At 37.3% G+C, this 16,478-nt stretch overlaps 1 protein-coding gene across 2 annotated transcripts in view; it reads left to right on the forward strand.

Moving 5' to 3' along the window:
- L3MBTL3 (L3MBTL histone methyl-lysine binding protein 3) overlaps positions 1–16,478 on the forward strand; it is a 90,410-nt gene that overhangs the window by 16,046 nt on the left and 57,886 nt on the right. The window contains exons 2-4 of one of the 2 annotated variants that reach the window (XM_081313819.1): positions 4,834–4,944; positions 10,626–10,737; positions 15,069–15,228. In XM_081313819.1, the coding sequence (XP_081169945.1) occupies positions 4,843–4,944; positions 10,626–10,737; positions 15,069–15,228 (374 nt within the window). In that variant the 5' untranslated portion in view covers positions 4,834–4,842. Of the gene's footprint in view, positions 1–4,833; positions 4,998–10,625; positions 10,738–15,068; positions 15,229–16,478 lie in introns of those variants that run through there. The other variant, XM_081313820.1, reaches the window with a different exon arrangement.

The following is a 16,478-nucleotide window of genomic DNA, read 5'->3' on the forward strand; positions in this document are numbered from 1 at the left end:
GACTGACAGTGTTTTTATCTGATGCAGCTTTGTTTTCCTCTGAACGTTAAGGTTTATTTCCCTGCAAGTGTTGTTAGTTTCCCTAGTGTAAGAGCCAGTTGATATTGTTTTGAAGGGTGTTAGCTCTTTTGTTTTTTTGGCAAATTGCTTCACGGAGGTAAATTTGGTTGATCATGGAATTAATTATGACAAGTTCTACAATTTAGAGTCAGTTTTCATTTTAAATCTTTGAAATCATGGCAAACTGAAGTTGTTAAAATCACTGCTTTTGTGACCATACAACAGAATAAATATTTGTTTATGATTTGAATTGTAAACATCAATAAACACCAACATTTAATTTGATTTATGTAATTATCATAAATGTCTTCAATTTTGAACTATATCCTAGATTAAAAAAAATATATTTTTGTTCTTGTTGAAACCAGTGAATTCATCATAATGATGGATTCATAGCTAAAGGATATGTCCTTATAAAATTTTAGTGAAATCTATTCTTACAAGTAAGGTTTATTCTATCTCAGTTCCATTATTTCAATTATATTAAGTCTATATCTTTTGGATCTGACTGAAATAAATAAAAATAAAGTAGATTAAATCTACATTTATCTCTAATAATAATAATAATATAAAGTTGGAAGGGACCTTGGAGGTCATCTAGTCCAACCCACTGCTCAGGCAGGAAACCCTATACCATTTCAGGCAAATGGCTGTCCAGTCTCTTCTTAAAAACCTCCAGTGTTGGAGCATTCACCACCTATGGAGGCAGGTTGTTCCACTGGTTAATTGTTCTAACTGTCAGGAAGTTTCTCCTTAGTTCTAGGTTGCTTCTCTCCTTGACTAGTTTCCATCCGTTGCTTCTTGTCCTGCTTTCAGGTGCTTTGGAGAATAGCTTGACTCCCTCTTCTTTGTGGCAGCCCCTGAGATATTGGAACACTGCTATCATGTCACCCCTCACCCTTCTCTTCATTAAACTACACATACCCAATTCCAGCAACCGTTCCCTATATGTTTTAGCCTCCAGCCCCCTAATCATCTTGGTTGCTCTTCTCTGTAACCTTTCTAGAGTCTCGACATCTTTTTTACATCGTGGTGACCAAAACTGGATGCAGTATTCCAGGTGTGGCCTTACCAAAGCATTGTAAAGTGGTATTAGTACTTCACTTGATCTTGATTCTATCACGCTGTTAATGCAGCCTAGCACTGTGTTGGCTTTTTTGGCAGCTGCAGCACACTGCTGGCTCATATTGAAGTGATTGTCTACTAAGACTCCGAGATCCCTCTCACAGTTACTACTATTGAGCAAGGTACCACCTATACTATACCTATGCATTTGATTTTTCCTGCCTAAATGTAGAACCTTACTTTTTTCACCATTGAATTTCATTTTGTTAGATAGTGCCCAGTGTTCGAGTCTGTCCAGATCCTTCTGTATCTTAAGCCTATCTTCTGGAGTATTGGCTATTCCTGCCAGCTTGGTGTCGTCTGCAAATTTGATGAGTTCCCCATCTATCCCCTCATCCAAATCATTAATGAAGATATTGAAGAGCACTGGGCCCAGAACAGAGCCCTGGGGCACCCCACTACACACTTCCTTCCATGTAGATGCGGTTCCATTGAGGACCACACGCTGAGTACGGCCTGTCAGCCAGCTACGAATCCATCTGGTGGTAATGCTATCTAACCCACATTTTTCTATCTTATCAAGTAGTAGGTTGTGATCTACTTTATCAAATGCCTTACTGAAGTCCAAGTAAATTATATCTACAGCGTTCCTCTGGTCCACTAATTTTGTCACTTGGTCAAAGAATGTAATAAGATTTGTCTGGCATGATCTGTTTTTGACAAACCCATGTTGACTTTTAGTGATGACTTTGTTTGCATCAAGGTGTTCGCTGATTTGTTGTTTGATTATCTTTTCCAGAATCTTCCCAGGTATTGAGGTCAGGCTGATAGGTCTGTAGTTTCCTGGATCTATTTTTTCCCCTTTTTTGAAGATGGGAACTACATCAGCTCTCTTCCAGTCCTCTGGTAGTTCCCCAGTGCTCCAGGATCTTTGAAAAATATAGTTCAGTGGTTCTGAGATCACGTCTGCCAGTTCCTTGAGAACCTTGGGGTGTAATCCATCTGGTCCTGGTGATTTGAACTCGTCTAGGCTGGACAGGTGCTCACTTACCATTTTCTTGCCTATCTTAACTTGCGTTTCTATTCTGTTTTTTATGGCACTGGTTTGGGTAGGTTGGACTGTTTTTTCCCTTTGTGTAAAGACAGATGCAAAAAACGAATTAAATAGTTCTGCTTGTCACCTTCTTGCCACTTTCCCCCACTAATGGACCAATCATTTCCTTAACTTTTTTCTTGTTTTTTATATGTTGAAAGAAGCTTTTTTTGTTATTTTTGACTTTGGTCGCAAGCCTTAGTTCATTTTGAGCCTTAGCTTTCCTCACTTCATCTTTGCAGGCACGGGCTATTTGCTGATATTCTGACTTAGTAATGTGCCCCTCTTTCCAATTCTTATACTTGTCCTTTTTATCTTTCAATTTATCAGAGAGTTCTTTATGCAGCCAAGCTGGTTTCTTTTGAGAGCTGTTATTTTTCTTCTTTGTTGGTATTGTACTAGACTGGGCCTTTATTATCTCACTTTTCAAAATTTCCCAAGCTTCTTGAGTTGTTTTCCCCTCTCTTGTTCTTACAGCATCTGAATTTATAAATTAAGCAGTTGCATAATTAGCATCCTCTAGTTACGAGGCAAAAATTAAAATGGAGAGTTTGGAATTAAGAATATCACTAGGATTTATCATGTTTTTTTAAAAAAAATCTTTTAAATATTTTTATAGTACTTCCCATTCCAAGCATCTGCCAGCTCTGTGTGCATTAAAATGCTGTGTTTCCAATAAACCGCATAAAGCAATTTAAAAGCGTAAACTTTGTAAAGTATATAAAAAGGCTATTATTGTAGCAGCGCTATTAGAAGGCATCAAATGCCAGGGTAAATGTTTTTACTGTTTAAAAAATTCCCAAATAATATTAGGTAGCTCCAGGATTTCTGGGGAGGAAACAGCAAAACGAAGACAGAACAGAGCCAGTGACTGCAGTAGAATGAAGAGCCGGTGAGTGGACTGGCTCTTCAGAATTCTTCTACAGTCAGGGAGATGACTTGGGATCGCACACAAGGGCTCCTCACGAGCAGCCCATAGGGCAGTGGTCTCCAGCAGGTTTAGACCTCTGGGAGATGAGAGAATGCCACCTTTGCCCAAACCATGGTCTGTGCCTTTACGGACCTAGGATTTTCATACTTCCTATCCCAATAACTTTTTGAAATTGATTGTTGACTGCTTTTCAGCTTTTAGGAACCTTTGAAATGACAAGTTACAGCAGGGGTCTTCAAACTTAGCCCTTTTATGCCTGGCTGAGGAATTCTGGGAGTTGAAGTCCACAAGTCATAAAAGGGCCATGTTTGAAAGACCCCTGAGTTTCAGCATTGGAGGAGCTTCCTTTAATTCTTAGAGAAAGAACCTTTAAATATAAGTTTAAGGACTTTTTAAAAAATTCTCTTTTTGGAATATGCTGCAAAAGGGCAATTACAACATTGATTTTGGAAAATTACAAATGGACTAAGTTGATATGGATTTGAAATAAAATTTTGGAATTAATTATAAGAATTCTTCCCATGAGAAAAAAATATTGTTTTGAATTCTTTAAAAAAGATGGAACTTTCAAAGTTGGATACATTTGAGGGACCTAAACACAAATAAATAGTACAATTAAAGGACGAGAATACTTAAATTTGACTTACTAAAACAACGTGGAACAAAATACTTTGGATGCATTGTGAGATATTTGTAAATAATGGACCCAGAAGTTAATTTCAAGAGTATCTGCCATTACAAATAGACTGAGTTTTTAAAAAAAAGTTATGGAAGAACAAGAAGTTTTACTGGGCAAGACTGAAACTAATTTGGAAGTGAAAATAAAAGTTTCGTTTTACTCTCTTTTTTTCTGAATTATTTGCTTTTTAATTGCAATGTTTAATAAAATTTAAATTTTAAAAAAATTAAGTTGTTTTTTATAATGAACCATGGTGGTGCTGTGGTTAGAATGCAGTACAACAGGCTAACTCACTGCTCACTTCAGAAGTTCGATCTTGTCTGACTCAAGGTTGACTCAGCCTTCCATCCTTCCGAAGTCAGTAAAATGAGGACCCAGATTGTTGGGGGCAATATGCTGACTCTGGAAACCGCTCAGAGAGGGCTGTAAAACACTATGAAGCGGTATATAAGTCTAAGTGCTATTGCCATTGCTATTCTTACTACTTGTTTTCCAGCTTTAAAAAATTTAGATTCCTTGATAAATTAGCAATTTTTATATTACCAAAGCTGGAAATTAATTTTCATTGTATGGGAATCATTTTGCTTATTGATCAAGGAAGATTTTTATATCTTGAAAATATACACATGGTGGATAATGTTAGCTCCTTTATTCTGGCAGTGATAGGTAAGCTTAACTTGGATAATTTCCATTAAATTCAGTGGGGCTTACCTCTGAGTAAGTATGCATGTTCTATATCCTTTGCATTATATTTTAATCGTCTTTGTGAACACAGACTTTTCTGGGTCCAAGATGGTGAAGAATCCCAGTCAACTGAGAAGTGTCACCCTGATCTGTGACATTTTCCTTGATTCTAAAAGGGTTTTGTGCATTTTGGAATCATGTAAAACTTGTTATTAAAATAATACCAAACAAATGCATTTTTAAAAAATTATCTGATAATACAGTGTTTTAGATAAACATGAAATTGAATTAGATATATAAGCTTCCTGATTTATTTTACAGGGTATCACCATGAATGAACCAGCTTGTAGTGGAAATGGGCAAGACTTTGATGTATTTAGTGTAATGGACTGGAAAGATGGAATTGGTACCTTGCCTGGAAGTGATTTGAAGGTACTGTAATTGCAGAGATGTACACAGAGCGATGTGTAATGTTTTATAAAAAGGTGTGATTATTTTAGTTAAAGAACAAAACGTATGTTATTTTTAATTGTAAAATATTACATAGCAGTAAAGTAACAATAAAGGTATCTGCATAATAGAAAAGAAGTATTAAATGACCTAGTAAAAACAAGAGCAGCATATTAATCTTAGATTTTAACTTTAACATCTTAACTACAAAGTCTTAAAAGTAAGGAGCTTTGGAAAGAAACTCCTCTGATAGTTGGGATATCCCCACACAACTGCAACTGTCACAGCATCTCCACATCATATGATCTGGCACTTGGCAACTGGCATTTATTTACAGTGGTTGCAGCATCCTGGACTCATGTGACCACCACCTCAATAGAAAGTTTGCTGAGCCAGTAATATGAACATGGTTTTGGAAGATTGAATTGTAGTTATATGCAAGCTTCAACCCACCATAAAGGCATTCATTGTTATTTCATGGATTAAGGAACTGTTCTATGAATGAAAACACTGAGCAAGAAGTCATTGGGAAAATGATGATAAATGGGACAGGGAACTTGATTGTAAAATGGCATGGTTGTAAAACGCAAAGTCATATGAATACTGACTTATGACAGCAATTCTGGCAGTTCCAGTTGCAGTCGTTAGGTGAATCCTGCATGGTCATCAGATGTGATGTCATGTGATTGCCATTTGCAGTCTCCTACCAGCTTTCTAAGTGATTTTCTTTGTTGGAAGCTGGCAGTGAAGGCTGCAAATTGTGATCACGTGACCATGGGACACTGCGACCTTGTAATTGAAAGCCATCTGCTAAGTACTTGAATCACAATCACATGACTGCAACATTGAGTCATGTGGTTGCAACATTGAGGATTGTCCATAAACCTCAGTGCCATCATAATTTCTAATGGTTGCTGAACAAATGATCATTAATTGAGGGTTACCCGTAATTCTGAGGGCTAAACCCTAAAAGTCACATCTCTGTATGAGTATGCTTATATAAAGAATCATCTCCAATAAATACTTCAAAGAGAAAAACTTGTCAAATGTATCATTTGATCACAAATAGTGACAAAGAAATACATTTTTTTCATATTTATTTGGGGGTATACACAAATACCTTAAAGCAATTCCAGTGTGTAGTTCTGTGGAGCTGAATGGAGATTTGATTCCAAATTATCTCCTCAGTGTTCAGAACGTTTAATTGAGGGAAATGAAATGTGTCCTATTAAGTTTTCAAGGACCATGCTGTTTTGCCTCTGGTGCTTTCATCTTCTCTCCTATCTTTTTTCTCTTCTTTCTAGATTGAAACTTAAGTTTAGAGTAAGTCCTTTTGAATTTCTGAATAAATAAATAGAGGATGTTTAACATCTATGTTTTATTCTTGAAGCATAATTTTTAAATAAGGTATAGGTGTGTGAGGAGAAAGCTTGGGCTCATCCGCTTCCTTCTGTGCAGAAAGGGCACACTTTAAATACAGGCTTTTAAACACAGGCATTTTGTTCTTCATTGCATTCCTTGTGCTGAGGAGATGACTTTTCCTCCTATCTGCTTGCTTACATTTTGGAAAGTGGCTTTCTAACTAAAATGACTTGGGGTTTCCATTGGAAAAAAGATTAATGCAGCAATAATGCCAGAAGATTTTTATTATTAATTTATTATTTCTTTAAGTTGTTTAAGCCAAATATACATTTTTTCCAACACCCCTCCCCCACCTTCAGTGCATAGAAAGTGTCTTACTTAAGCGTTAGATTTTTTTTATTTTTCTACAGCACCTACGGTCGTTCATTACTCATTCTTCTCTGTCTCCAGCATTTGTATTCAACTTATTCTTCCCACCTAAATACACTTCATACTTTACTCATACTGTACTAATCATGCATAATCCCTCTGTTATAGTTGATAATGGTTCTTTAACTAGGAAAATGTGGGAAGAACTCTCCTGCTTTGGAATAACAGTAGTTTAGTGCAATCTTATTTGTAATGATATTAGATGAAAGAGGTTGCCCATTTTTAAGTGGTAAAGGTATCATTACTTATATACTCAAGGAAGTGGATCAGTTTTATGTGGATAGCCTCACATTGCAAAATGCCGGGGCAGTTTTCAGGGTAGGACTTTGAAAATGAATAGTTGGGGGTGGATCTTAAGGCAATTCTATGAACTTTAATTCTTCAACTTGATCCAGAACAGATTGTTTTTGATAATTCAAATAGTGAATTAAAATTTTTATTAAGTGAGAAGGCTTAGAATTACACCAACAACAATCCTAGTCGGCATGGGAAACTTCTTCCTAGCCTCAAAAGAAGAAAGATCAAACAAAGGATCGTTCCAGAAAAAAATATTTATTATAGTGCATTAAAATACAGATCCTTTGAATTATCTAAAAAATATCACACTGCACGGTTATTTTTCTTGTTTTTAGTATAAAATGGTGGATTATTTATAGAAAGCAATTTCATATATGAGCCATTTTTTCCAAGTGAAGACTGCCTGCAAGAAAATGGGTCTTTCATTCATTATTCAGATTTGCTTCAAACATTGTATGTTGCAAATTATTTCAATATCCCAAATCTGTTAGTAAAATGTTCAGACAAAATGAAATAAAAATGCTGCAGCAGTCTGGCATTTAATGCAATAAGTAACTTTCATCTGCTGTAGAATTTCAAGGTTTAGGAGTTTTCCATTTGTCAGGCAAAGCAGTATGTTCAAATCAGAAACACTTCAGTATATTACAATTGCTGTGAACTGGGTAGAGGACTTAAAAGTTGATATTTTCCAAACTGAAGAGCATATATAAAAGTGAAGGACCCTGCTTTTCTGAATCATTCTGATGAGTACATACAGTCACCGTCACCTTTGGATTCAAGTGCTCCAATCAAATTGGACAAGCTGCAATAATTTAAAATTGCTTCCTGGTAAAGTAGCAGTATGTGGAACATTTTTTTATTTTTTTGTACTTGTGTGCTTTTTCAAGTGCCCTGCTTTCAAAGTGACGTTGCAAGTATGCCTAGTACATTGTTATTGCTAACTGAACAAGTGAATGTATCTATTTTAAAAAAAGCATTCTGAAAATAGATATAGCTGAGCCTGGGAATATATTCAGAACGGGCATGTGCCAAAACCTAATGGCCAAAAAAGAGCTAGCCAGGAATAAATCTATTATCAAATCTGGTTTGCAAGCATCTGAAAGTGCCTTAAATTATTCCATTTCCTTACTTGGAAACTGTATCAATACATTCCATTTACAAGCAGTTCCCATTGTCATTGTGTGATGCAGGAGTGAAGAGATTTAAAGCTGGGGGGTGCTATTTTGATTATATGTAGAACCTAAGGTAGTGAACAGGAGCCAACTGCAAAAAGCTCTTAGAAGGCTGAGTCCCAGAGGATTCTGTCCCTCAGAGCAAATATCAGAGGATGGATTCTCTTCAGGACCACAGCAGGAGAGAAAATAATTAAATTCTCCATCTATTTCTGCTGCTGTCCTAATCCATTCTCCCAGCTGCTGCTATTTCCATTTTTAACCACCTGCATGTTAAGTGTGCAGTTGTCACAGATATGCCTTGCTTTGAGAGTGCAGTGCTTTGAAGCAAAACCACAAATTGACAGGTAGTCCTCAGCTTACAAACACAGAATCACAGCCTCCTCTGTCACAAAGCGATTTTCTGACTTTTTTTGCCATGGTTATTAAGTAAGTCACCATGGTCATTAAGCAAGGTTGGCTTCACCCGTTGACTTTGCTTGTCAGAAGCGCCCTGGGAAAGTTGCAGATGGTGATCACATGATCCTGGGATGCTACAACTTTTGTAAATACATGCCGGTTGCCAAGCACCCTGGTATTTATTAATCAAGTGACTGCAGGGAACCTGTGGTGATTGTAAGTGTGAGGACTGGTCATAAGTCACTTTTTTCAGTGCTGTTGCATCTTCAACTGGTTGTTAAACAAGTTGTCATATGTTGAGGACAAGGTGTAGTGGAGCAAAGTGGCTGTGTTATTTTTTTCTTGACTGATTAAAGTGATTTTTGCACATGCACAGAAGCCACTTTCTTCAAGGCAAAGGCACCAGTTTGATTAGCCCCATATCCATGCTTTGCAACTTACAAAGCAAGACTTTTCTTTATGAAAGACTAATGGAGTAGATCTGCTTTCCATATCCCTGGAACAGGGGTGTCAAACTCGCATCGCCATGTGATGTGTCGCAACGTATCGTGAGTTTTTTTTCCATTGCCGGCAATGGCATGGGCGGGGTTTCGGCATGATGCATCTGGCCCGTGGGCCGGCAATTTGACACCCCTGCCCTAGAAACACACATTTAATTTCATTTGGCCCTCTCTTAAGAGCATAAGTACAATGCAAGTAGAAATTTTATCAGGGAAGCAATAAAATTTGGCACAATAGTGAAGAAACATAATATCAAGAATGTTTATGTAATCTAGCACGTGCTGAAATGACATATTAATTTTCATTCTGGGGTGTTACATGTCACATGAGCGAATAGCACATAAAAGATTTTAGACTAAACTCTATGTATACAGTTCATTTTTGAACTAGATAAAAGTGCTAATATGTATGTGCAGAGCAGAAAAAAAGTAGCCCCTACCTCCGTGTTTACAGTCAAAATTCACTGCAGGGGAAACGAGAGAAAGGAGTGGCTACCAGAGACAGGAGTTTACTGTATGCACTTGTCTTTGTGAAAGTGCTGGTATCTAGAAAAATTGATGTTGTCTTTTTTGTTGTTGAAAAATGAAACTGCATAAAGCCATTTGGTCCCATTCAGAAAGTTCATTCTCAAATGTATTTTCAGTGGAATTATACGTGACCACTAGATGGTACTGGCATTCTACTATTTTTTTCTTTCAATAGCCTCCCTTAATTTTACTATCATTTAATTATATACCCTTGTTTATTTTATGTTCACACTTTCTGTAATTTTCCCCAACGTTTTCATTTTTGATATGCATGCTATCCTGAGAATTCTGATCCTTGTTCAGTCTAAAACTGGAACAGATGTTTAAAAGAATATATAGAAAACTCTGAACTCGGGAATATGTTCACCGAGACAAATGTACTCAGGGATAAGCAGCCTTTGCCTGTCATTTCAGTTCATGTGGGAGAGACTGATATTTTTTAAAAAAATTCAGAAGATAATATATAAATTAGATACTGAGTGGGATATAGCACCATAACTGAATCAGTCGATTCCCCCATTGACTTTGCTTGCTGGAAAATGGCTGGGAAGGTTGCAGATGGCAATCATGTGACACTAGGATGCTGCAACCATGGTATAAATAATGTACTAATTGCCAAGTGTCTGAATTTTGAACATGTGACCATGAGGATGCTGCAGTAGATGTTAGGGAGGAATTGTTGTAAGTCACTTTTTTCAGTGCCATTGCAACTTGTCCGTAAACAAGGGTTATAAGTCAAAGGCTGGCTCTACATATAGCAATATAAAAGCTACTTTTGATTTTACTGTCTAAAATCAAGTCCATTGGTATTTTAAATAAGTAATGAGATAATTAAGGAGCCAGTATGGTGAAGAATAATAAATATCACCATGTACGTTTGTGTGTATGTGTGTGTGTGTGTGTATATGTAATATACAAACTACAGTTGATACTAAAACTTACCTGTTCATATTGTTTTTTTACATTTTAAAATCAGTTTTGTGTGAATGAATTTGGTGCTCTAGAAGTGATCACCGATGTAACAGAGATGGAAAGTGTTAAGAAGGCTACAGCTACCACAACCTGGATGGTGCCAACTGTCCAAGAAGGTCAGTGTATTGATTTTAATTGTGTTTCTTGGCATCCCAATTTCACATGGATATCAGTGTGTCTAGCTTCCTAGGCAAGGTTATAATTTCTGATGTGCATATATTTAAATATGAAGAGATGGAATCTAAGCAGAATTGTTCTACGAATACTCTAAAATTTGTTTCAATTTGTGCTATCGTAAATTCCCATTTTTAAACAGTTTGGGGCAGCAAGTAATGGAGCGGGGGGGGGGGAGGAGGGAGAAAGTGAAGACCGACATCAGAAATAGGCATTTGGCATAATCTAAGCATTCCACCTAAAAAAAACCTTGCTGTTCTACCTTCCCTGCTACTGCCATAAGGGAAAGAAAGGATTAGACCTGTTTGTCTGCTGGATGGGGCCCCAATCAAGTGCTTGCTCTCTTGGCCTGGAAACAATAGTCATGTTAAATGCAGTTAAAACATTCACATAAACATTGGCTCCAAATCAGCAGGATTTATGTTAAAAGTAAAAAAAGTTACTGTTAATGAATTTTGCTTAGAAGAAGGTTGCAGGTTCTGCTTTCTTGTAATATACAACACCATCTCTCAGCTCACAGAATCACATTTTGTCTCTTGAAATAATTAAGCCATGATTCGAAGACAGAACAAAAATAAAACAAAAGCAGGATCAGAGAAGGCAGTTCCATAGATTGTTTAAGGTTTTTGGGGTTCCTATATATTTGTCTGTGGTAAAACTAAAACAATCTTCTTGTGCCCATGGAAAACTAATAAGAAGCAATTAAGAACTAGGTGATAGTATTCTGAATATTTCAGAAAAGAGCTACTGAATTAAATTGCGTTCTGGGCTGAAGTAGGCAGTTTCTGGCCTCAGGGATGTATAAGGCTGTGTGGGAAGACTTGGAAATTGTTTTGTAAGCCCCAAAGTGGCCATAACCCAGTTTAGGAAAAAAAGACAAATTACTTCATCTGCTTAAGCTCTGCCCACTCATTTCCCTGCTCACTATGGTTTCACCCTCCCCCAGATTTTATATTTGATTCCCCAATAACCAGAAGATTGCCCATTCCTGCTCTAGAGGCTGGAGATATACAGACTTGTGCTTCCAGGAAAAGGAGCTTATCTTTCATTTATGAAAGAGACCAGGTTCAACAAACTTAGCAATAGGGAGAGTAAAGGAGATTTCATTTGTGAATTCTTTCATTGCCTTGCAGCTAACATGCTGATCTGCAGTCCTCTGGAACATCCCTGCAGGAAGATGGCAAATTCATCAAAAATCACTTGTCCTTATTTCTCTTGTGAGTTCCAGTGAGCAGAAGTTTGCTCATCTGGGATCCAGTCCAATAGCTTTTATATATTGAAATCTGTTTGATGGAATATTTTTCCAAAGTTCTTAAGCTTGCAAACCACCTGATATAAACAGTAATTTAAATGTTGATTAGTAAGGACTTAAGAAGTGTCTTGCTGGATTCAACTGTTGGTCAATCTAATCCATCTGATCTCACAGTGGCCAACCAGTTATACAAGCAAGAATTCTTCCATGAATTTGGCCAACCCTTTTTTTGAACCCAGCTAAGTTGGTAGCCAGTATTATATCTCATGGCTCCAAATTTCAGAGTTTAATTATTTATGGTGTAAAAATACTTCCTTTTGTTACTTCCTATAGTTTTATACACCTTAGTCATGTTCTCTCTTGTTCCTTTCTAAAATAAATGCCCCCAAAGTTGCAACATTTCCTTGTAAGATGCAGTCCTTTTATCATCTTACTTTCTTTCCTCTGGACTTTCTCTAGTTCCACTATACACTCTTGAAGATGTGGTAACCAAAACTACCCACTATATTCTAGATGTGGCTGCAACATTGATTTATATACAGTTATTATTTATTTAATTGTTTGTTTGTTTATTAAAATTTTATTCCTCCCATCTCCACTACAAGGCGACTCTAGGTAGTTTACAGATTATAAAACAAATAGAAAAATAATTAAAATTATTAAACTATTAAAACAAGACATATTTAAAAATTTAAAACTACACAAAAAAACAAAACCATGGTTTTATGATATTGGCTTCTCTATTTTCAGTATGAATTTTTTATTATCCCTGACACGCTGTTGACTTTTACAGCAGATGGATGCTGTACTGATATCTTCATCGAATTGCTCACCATCACTCTGAAAAATAAGGTTGTTGTTGAGTAAATAGTTCAGATCAGGGGTAGGCAACCTTGGCTCTTTTATGACTCGTGGACTTCAACTCCCAGAATTCCTGAGCCAGCATGGCTCAGCTTGGAAACTCTCCCTTTCCCCTCAGCATGGCTGGCTCAGGAATTCTGGGAGTTGAAGTCCACGAGTCATAAAAGAGCCAAGGTTGCCTACCCCTGGTATAGATGAAGCCAATAAGATTTTTCTAAAGTGTCAGCACTGATAGCTTGTGGGAAGCCTGAAATCCCTTTTCAAAATGTGTATTGGTAATTAAAGAGGTGCAGGAGGTTGAACTCAAAAGCAAAAAGATGCTTTGTAGCATGCATGTTGTAGTAGAGGCAGAAGAGATTAAGAAGAGGTGGCAAAATTACACAGAAGAACTATACAAGAATGAGCTTAATGTCCCTGATAATCACAATGAGGTGGTCACTGACCTTGAGCCAGACATCCTAGAATGTGAAGTGAAGTGGGCCTTAGAAAAGCTGAGCAACAACAAAGCTAGTGGAGGTGACAGTATTCCAGCTGAGCTATTCAAAATCTTAAAAGACGATGCAGTAAAAGTGCTACACTCAATTTGCCAGCAAATTTGGAAAACTCAACAGTGGCCACAGGATTGGAAAAGATCAGTTTACATTCCAATTCCAAAGAAAGGCAGTGCCAAAGAATGTTCAAACTATCGCACCATTGCACTCATTTCTCATGCTAGTAAAGTTATGCTTAAAATTCTACAAGCTAGACTCCAGCAGTATGTGGATCGAGAACTACCAGAAGTACAGGCAGGATTTCGAAGAGGCAGAGGAACTAGAGATCAAATTGCTAACATACGCTGGATCATGGAGAAAGCTAGAGAGTTCCAGAAAAACATCTACTTCTGCTTCATTGACTATGCTAAAGCCTTTGATTGTGTGGATCATAACAAACTCTGGCAAGTTCTTAAAGAGATGGGCATACCAGACCATCTTATTTGTCTCTTGAAAAACCTATATGTAGGCCAAGAAGCAACAGTGAGAACTGGACACGGAACCACTGATTGGTTCAAAATTGGGAAAGGAGTCCGGCAAGGCTGCATACTGTCGCCTTGCCTATTTAACTTATATGCAGAGCACATCATGAGAAAGGCAGGGCTAGATGAATCAAAAGTTGGAATTAAGATTGCCGGAAGAAACATCAACAACCTAAGATATGCAGATGATACCACTCTAATGGCAGAAAGTGAAGAGGAACTAAAGAGCCTCTTGTTGCGAGTGAAGAAGGAGAGTGCAAAATGTGGGTTGAAACTAAACATTAAGAAAACCAAGATCATGGCATCTGGCCCTCTCAATTCCTGGCAAATAGATGGGGAAGAAATGGAGGTAGTGACAGATTTTATTTTCCTGGGCTCCAATATCACTGCAGATGGGGACTGTAGCCAAGAAATTAAAAGACGCTTGCTCCTGGGGAGGAAAGCCATGGCAAATCTAGACAGCACACTAAAAAGCAGAGACATCACCCTGTCAACAAAAGTACGTATAGTCAAGGCTATGGTCTTCCCAGTTGCAATGTATGGCAGTGAAAGCTGGACCATAAGAAAGGCTGAGCGCCAAAGAATTGAAGCCTTTGAACTATGGTGCTGGAGAAGACTCCTGCGAGTCCCTTGGACTGCAAGGCGATCAAACCGGTCAGTCCTAGAGGAGATCAACCCTGACTGCTCTTTAGAAGGCCAGATCCTGAAGCTAAAACTCAAATACTTTGGCCATCTAATGAGAAGGAAGGACTCACTGGAGAAGAGCCTAATGCTGGGAAAGATTGAGGGCAATAGAAGAAGGGGACGACAGAGAATGAGGTGGCTGGATGGAGTCACTGAAGCAGTAGGCGTGAGCTTAAATGGACTCCAGAAGATGGTAGAGGACAGGAAGGCCTGGAGGAACATTGTCCATAGGGTCGCGATGGGTCGGACATGACTTCGCAACTAACAACAACAACAACAGCTGCAAAAGCAGCCACAAAATCCTGGGTAAAGATACAGCTACTTTAAGGAATGTTAGACATGTTCTAGGTGTGTTTCCCAGCTGAAAGTCTTGGTCATTTTGTTTGACATGATTTATTGATATCTTTTTTTTCTCACCTGCATATGTCATATTGAGTATTCACTGCTTTCTTTCTTCTGTGTAGCATTCTCTGAAAAAACAGACGTACCACCAAAATTGAAGGAAACTGCCAAGGCAGATGGGCTTCATTTTTGTGAAAATTGTTTTCAGTCTGGAACATCAGTGGAGTTTGTAGCTGGAGAAAGAATGTGCAGCCAAAAATGTGCCCATCTGTTTAAAAACAAGTAAGAGTTAATGTAATACATACAACACAATATCGTTGCAAGTGCATTGCAAATTCTGCTGTCACCTAAGAGAACACTGATTAAAAATACTTGCTGAGCTGTCAGTTGATTTTTAAAAAATGAAATCTGTGTTGTATTACTGTGCTAATTACTGCTGGGGGGGTTTTCTGAAGCAAAGGAGAAAAAGTACAGGGATATTAGAGGCACTAGGTGCTATTATGCAAGACTTATAATGGTTGCAGGTGCAATTCATCCACCCTTAAGAAATTCCAGGACTAGAACACAAACGACCTTACAAAAATTCAAACATTTATTTGTTAAGAATGATTCTATGTGAGTTTGGTGATGCCATTTGGGGATACTGTAGATAGTGTAGTGCTTTTGATGCTGCATTATTGACCCCTGTTCAGTTAGATAAAACAAGGCAGATATTTTCTACAGTTGTTTAAATAAGTTTATAAATAAAAGAATTCCCAAGAGCTTGAAACAGAATTGACCTTACACCTCGGAGAAGCCATATTTTCTCAGTAATTACCACTGTTTGTTTGTGAGCATAATATAAATCTGCCAGAATAGTCATATATTTGATTACCGTTCAGTATAATTCATAGCTAAGTGTCAGTAGGATGCAGCCTTGGGTGGAGTCTTGTGCACATTAGGACAGCCATATTCTTTGAAAGAGAACAGGAGCATAAGATATTCAGAAGCAGTCTTAAAAGAAATAAACCTGCAAAAAACACATGGCTGTCAAAGATAGGTGCTTCATTCACATTCCTGCATGCTGCAAGAATTGGAACAGTTCTGATACATATCTATTAAGAAATAAATCCCAGTAGGTTTGACTTCTAGTTAAAGATTGCAACATCAGTATATATTTATAGAATTTTGCTTATTATATCAGCTTGTGATAAAAAAAAGTTTGCATTATTCACTTTGATTTTATAAAGGTTCTATTTAAATGCAATCAAATATATTGGAATTTACAGAAGGGAAGTCATGTGTTTTTGTTCAGGACCATGCATTAACTGTTTCACTCTCTGTCAATAATAGTATAGTTCAGTTTATTCCTAATGCAAATAGTTATTGCATAGTTGCTTTTACTGTGTTTGTTCATTTGAGAAATTTGTTTTGCTGGGATTGGACTCATTCTTACATAATAATCTCCAGTCTTTCTTCTTTTTTAAAAAAGGTTTTTATTATTATTTTTCCATACATTCAGTAGTATTTATTCAACAAATGTGCTGTCTGAG

The sequence above is a fragment of the Vipera berus genome, assembly GCF_964194415.1.
Source record: "Vipera berus genome assembly, chromosome: 1".
Classification (NCBI taxonomy): domain Eukaryota; kingdom Metazoa; phylum Chordata; class Lepidosauria; order Squamata; family Viperidae; genus Vipera; species Vipera berus.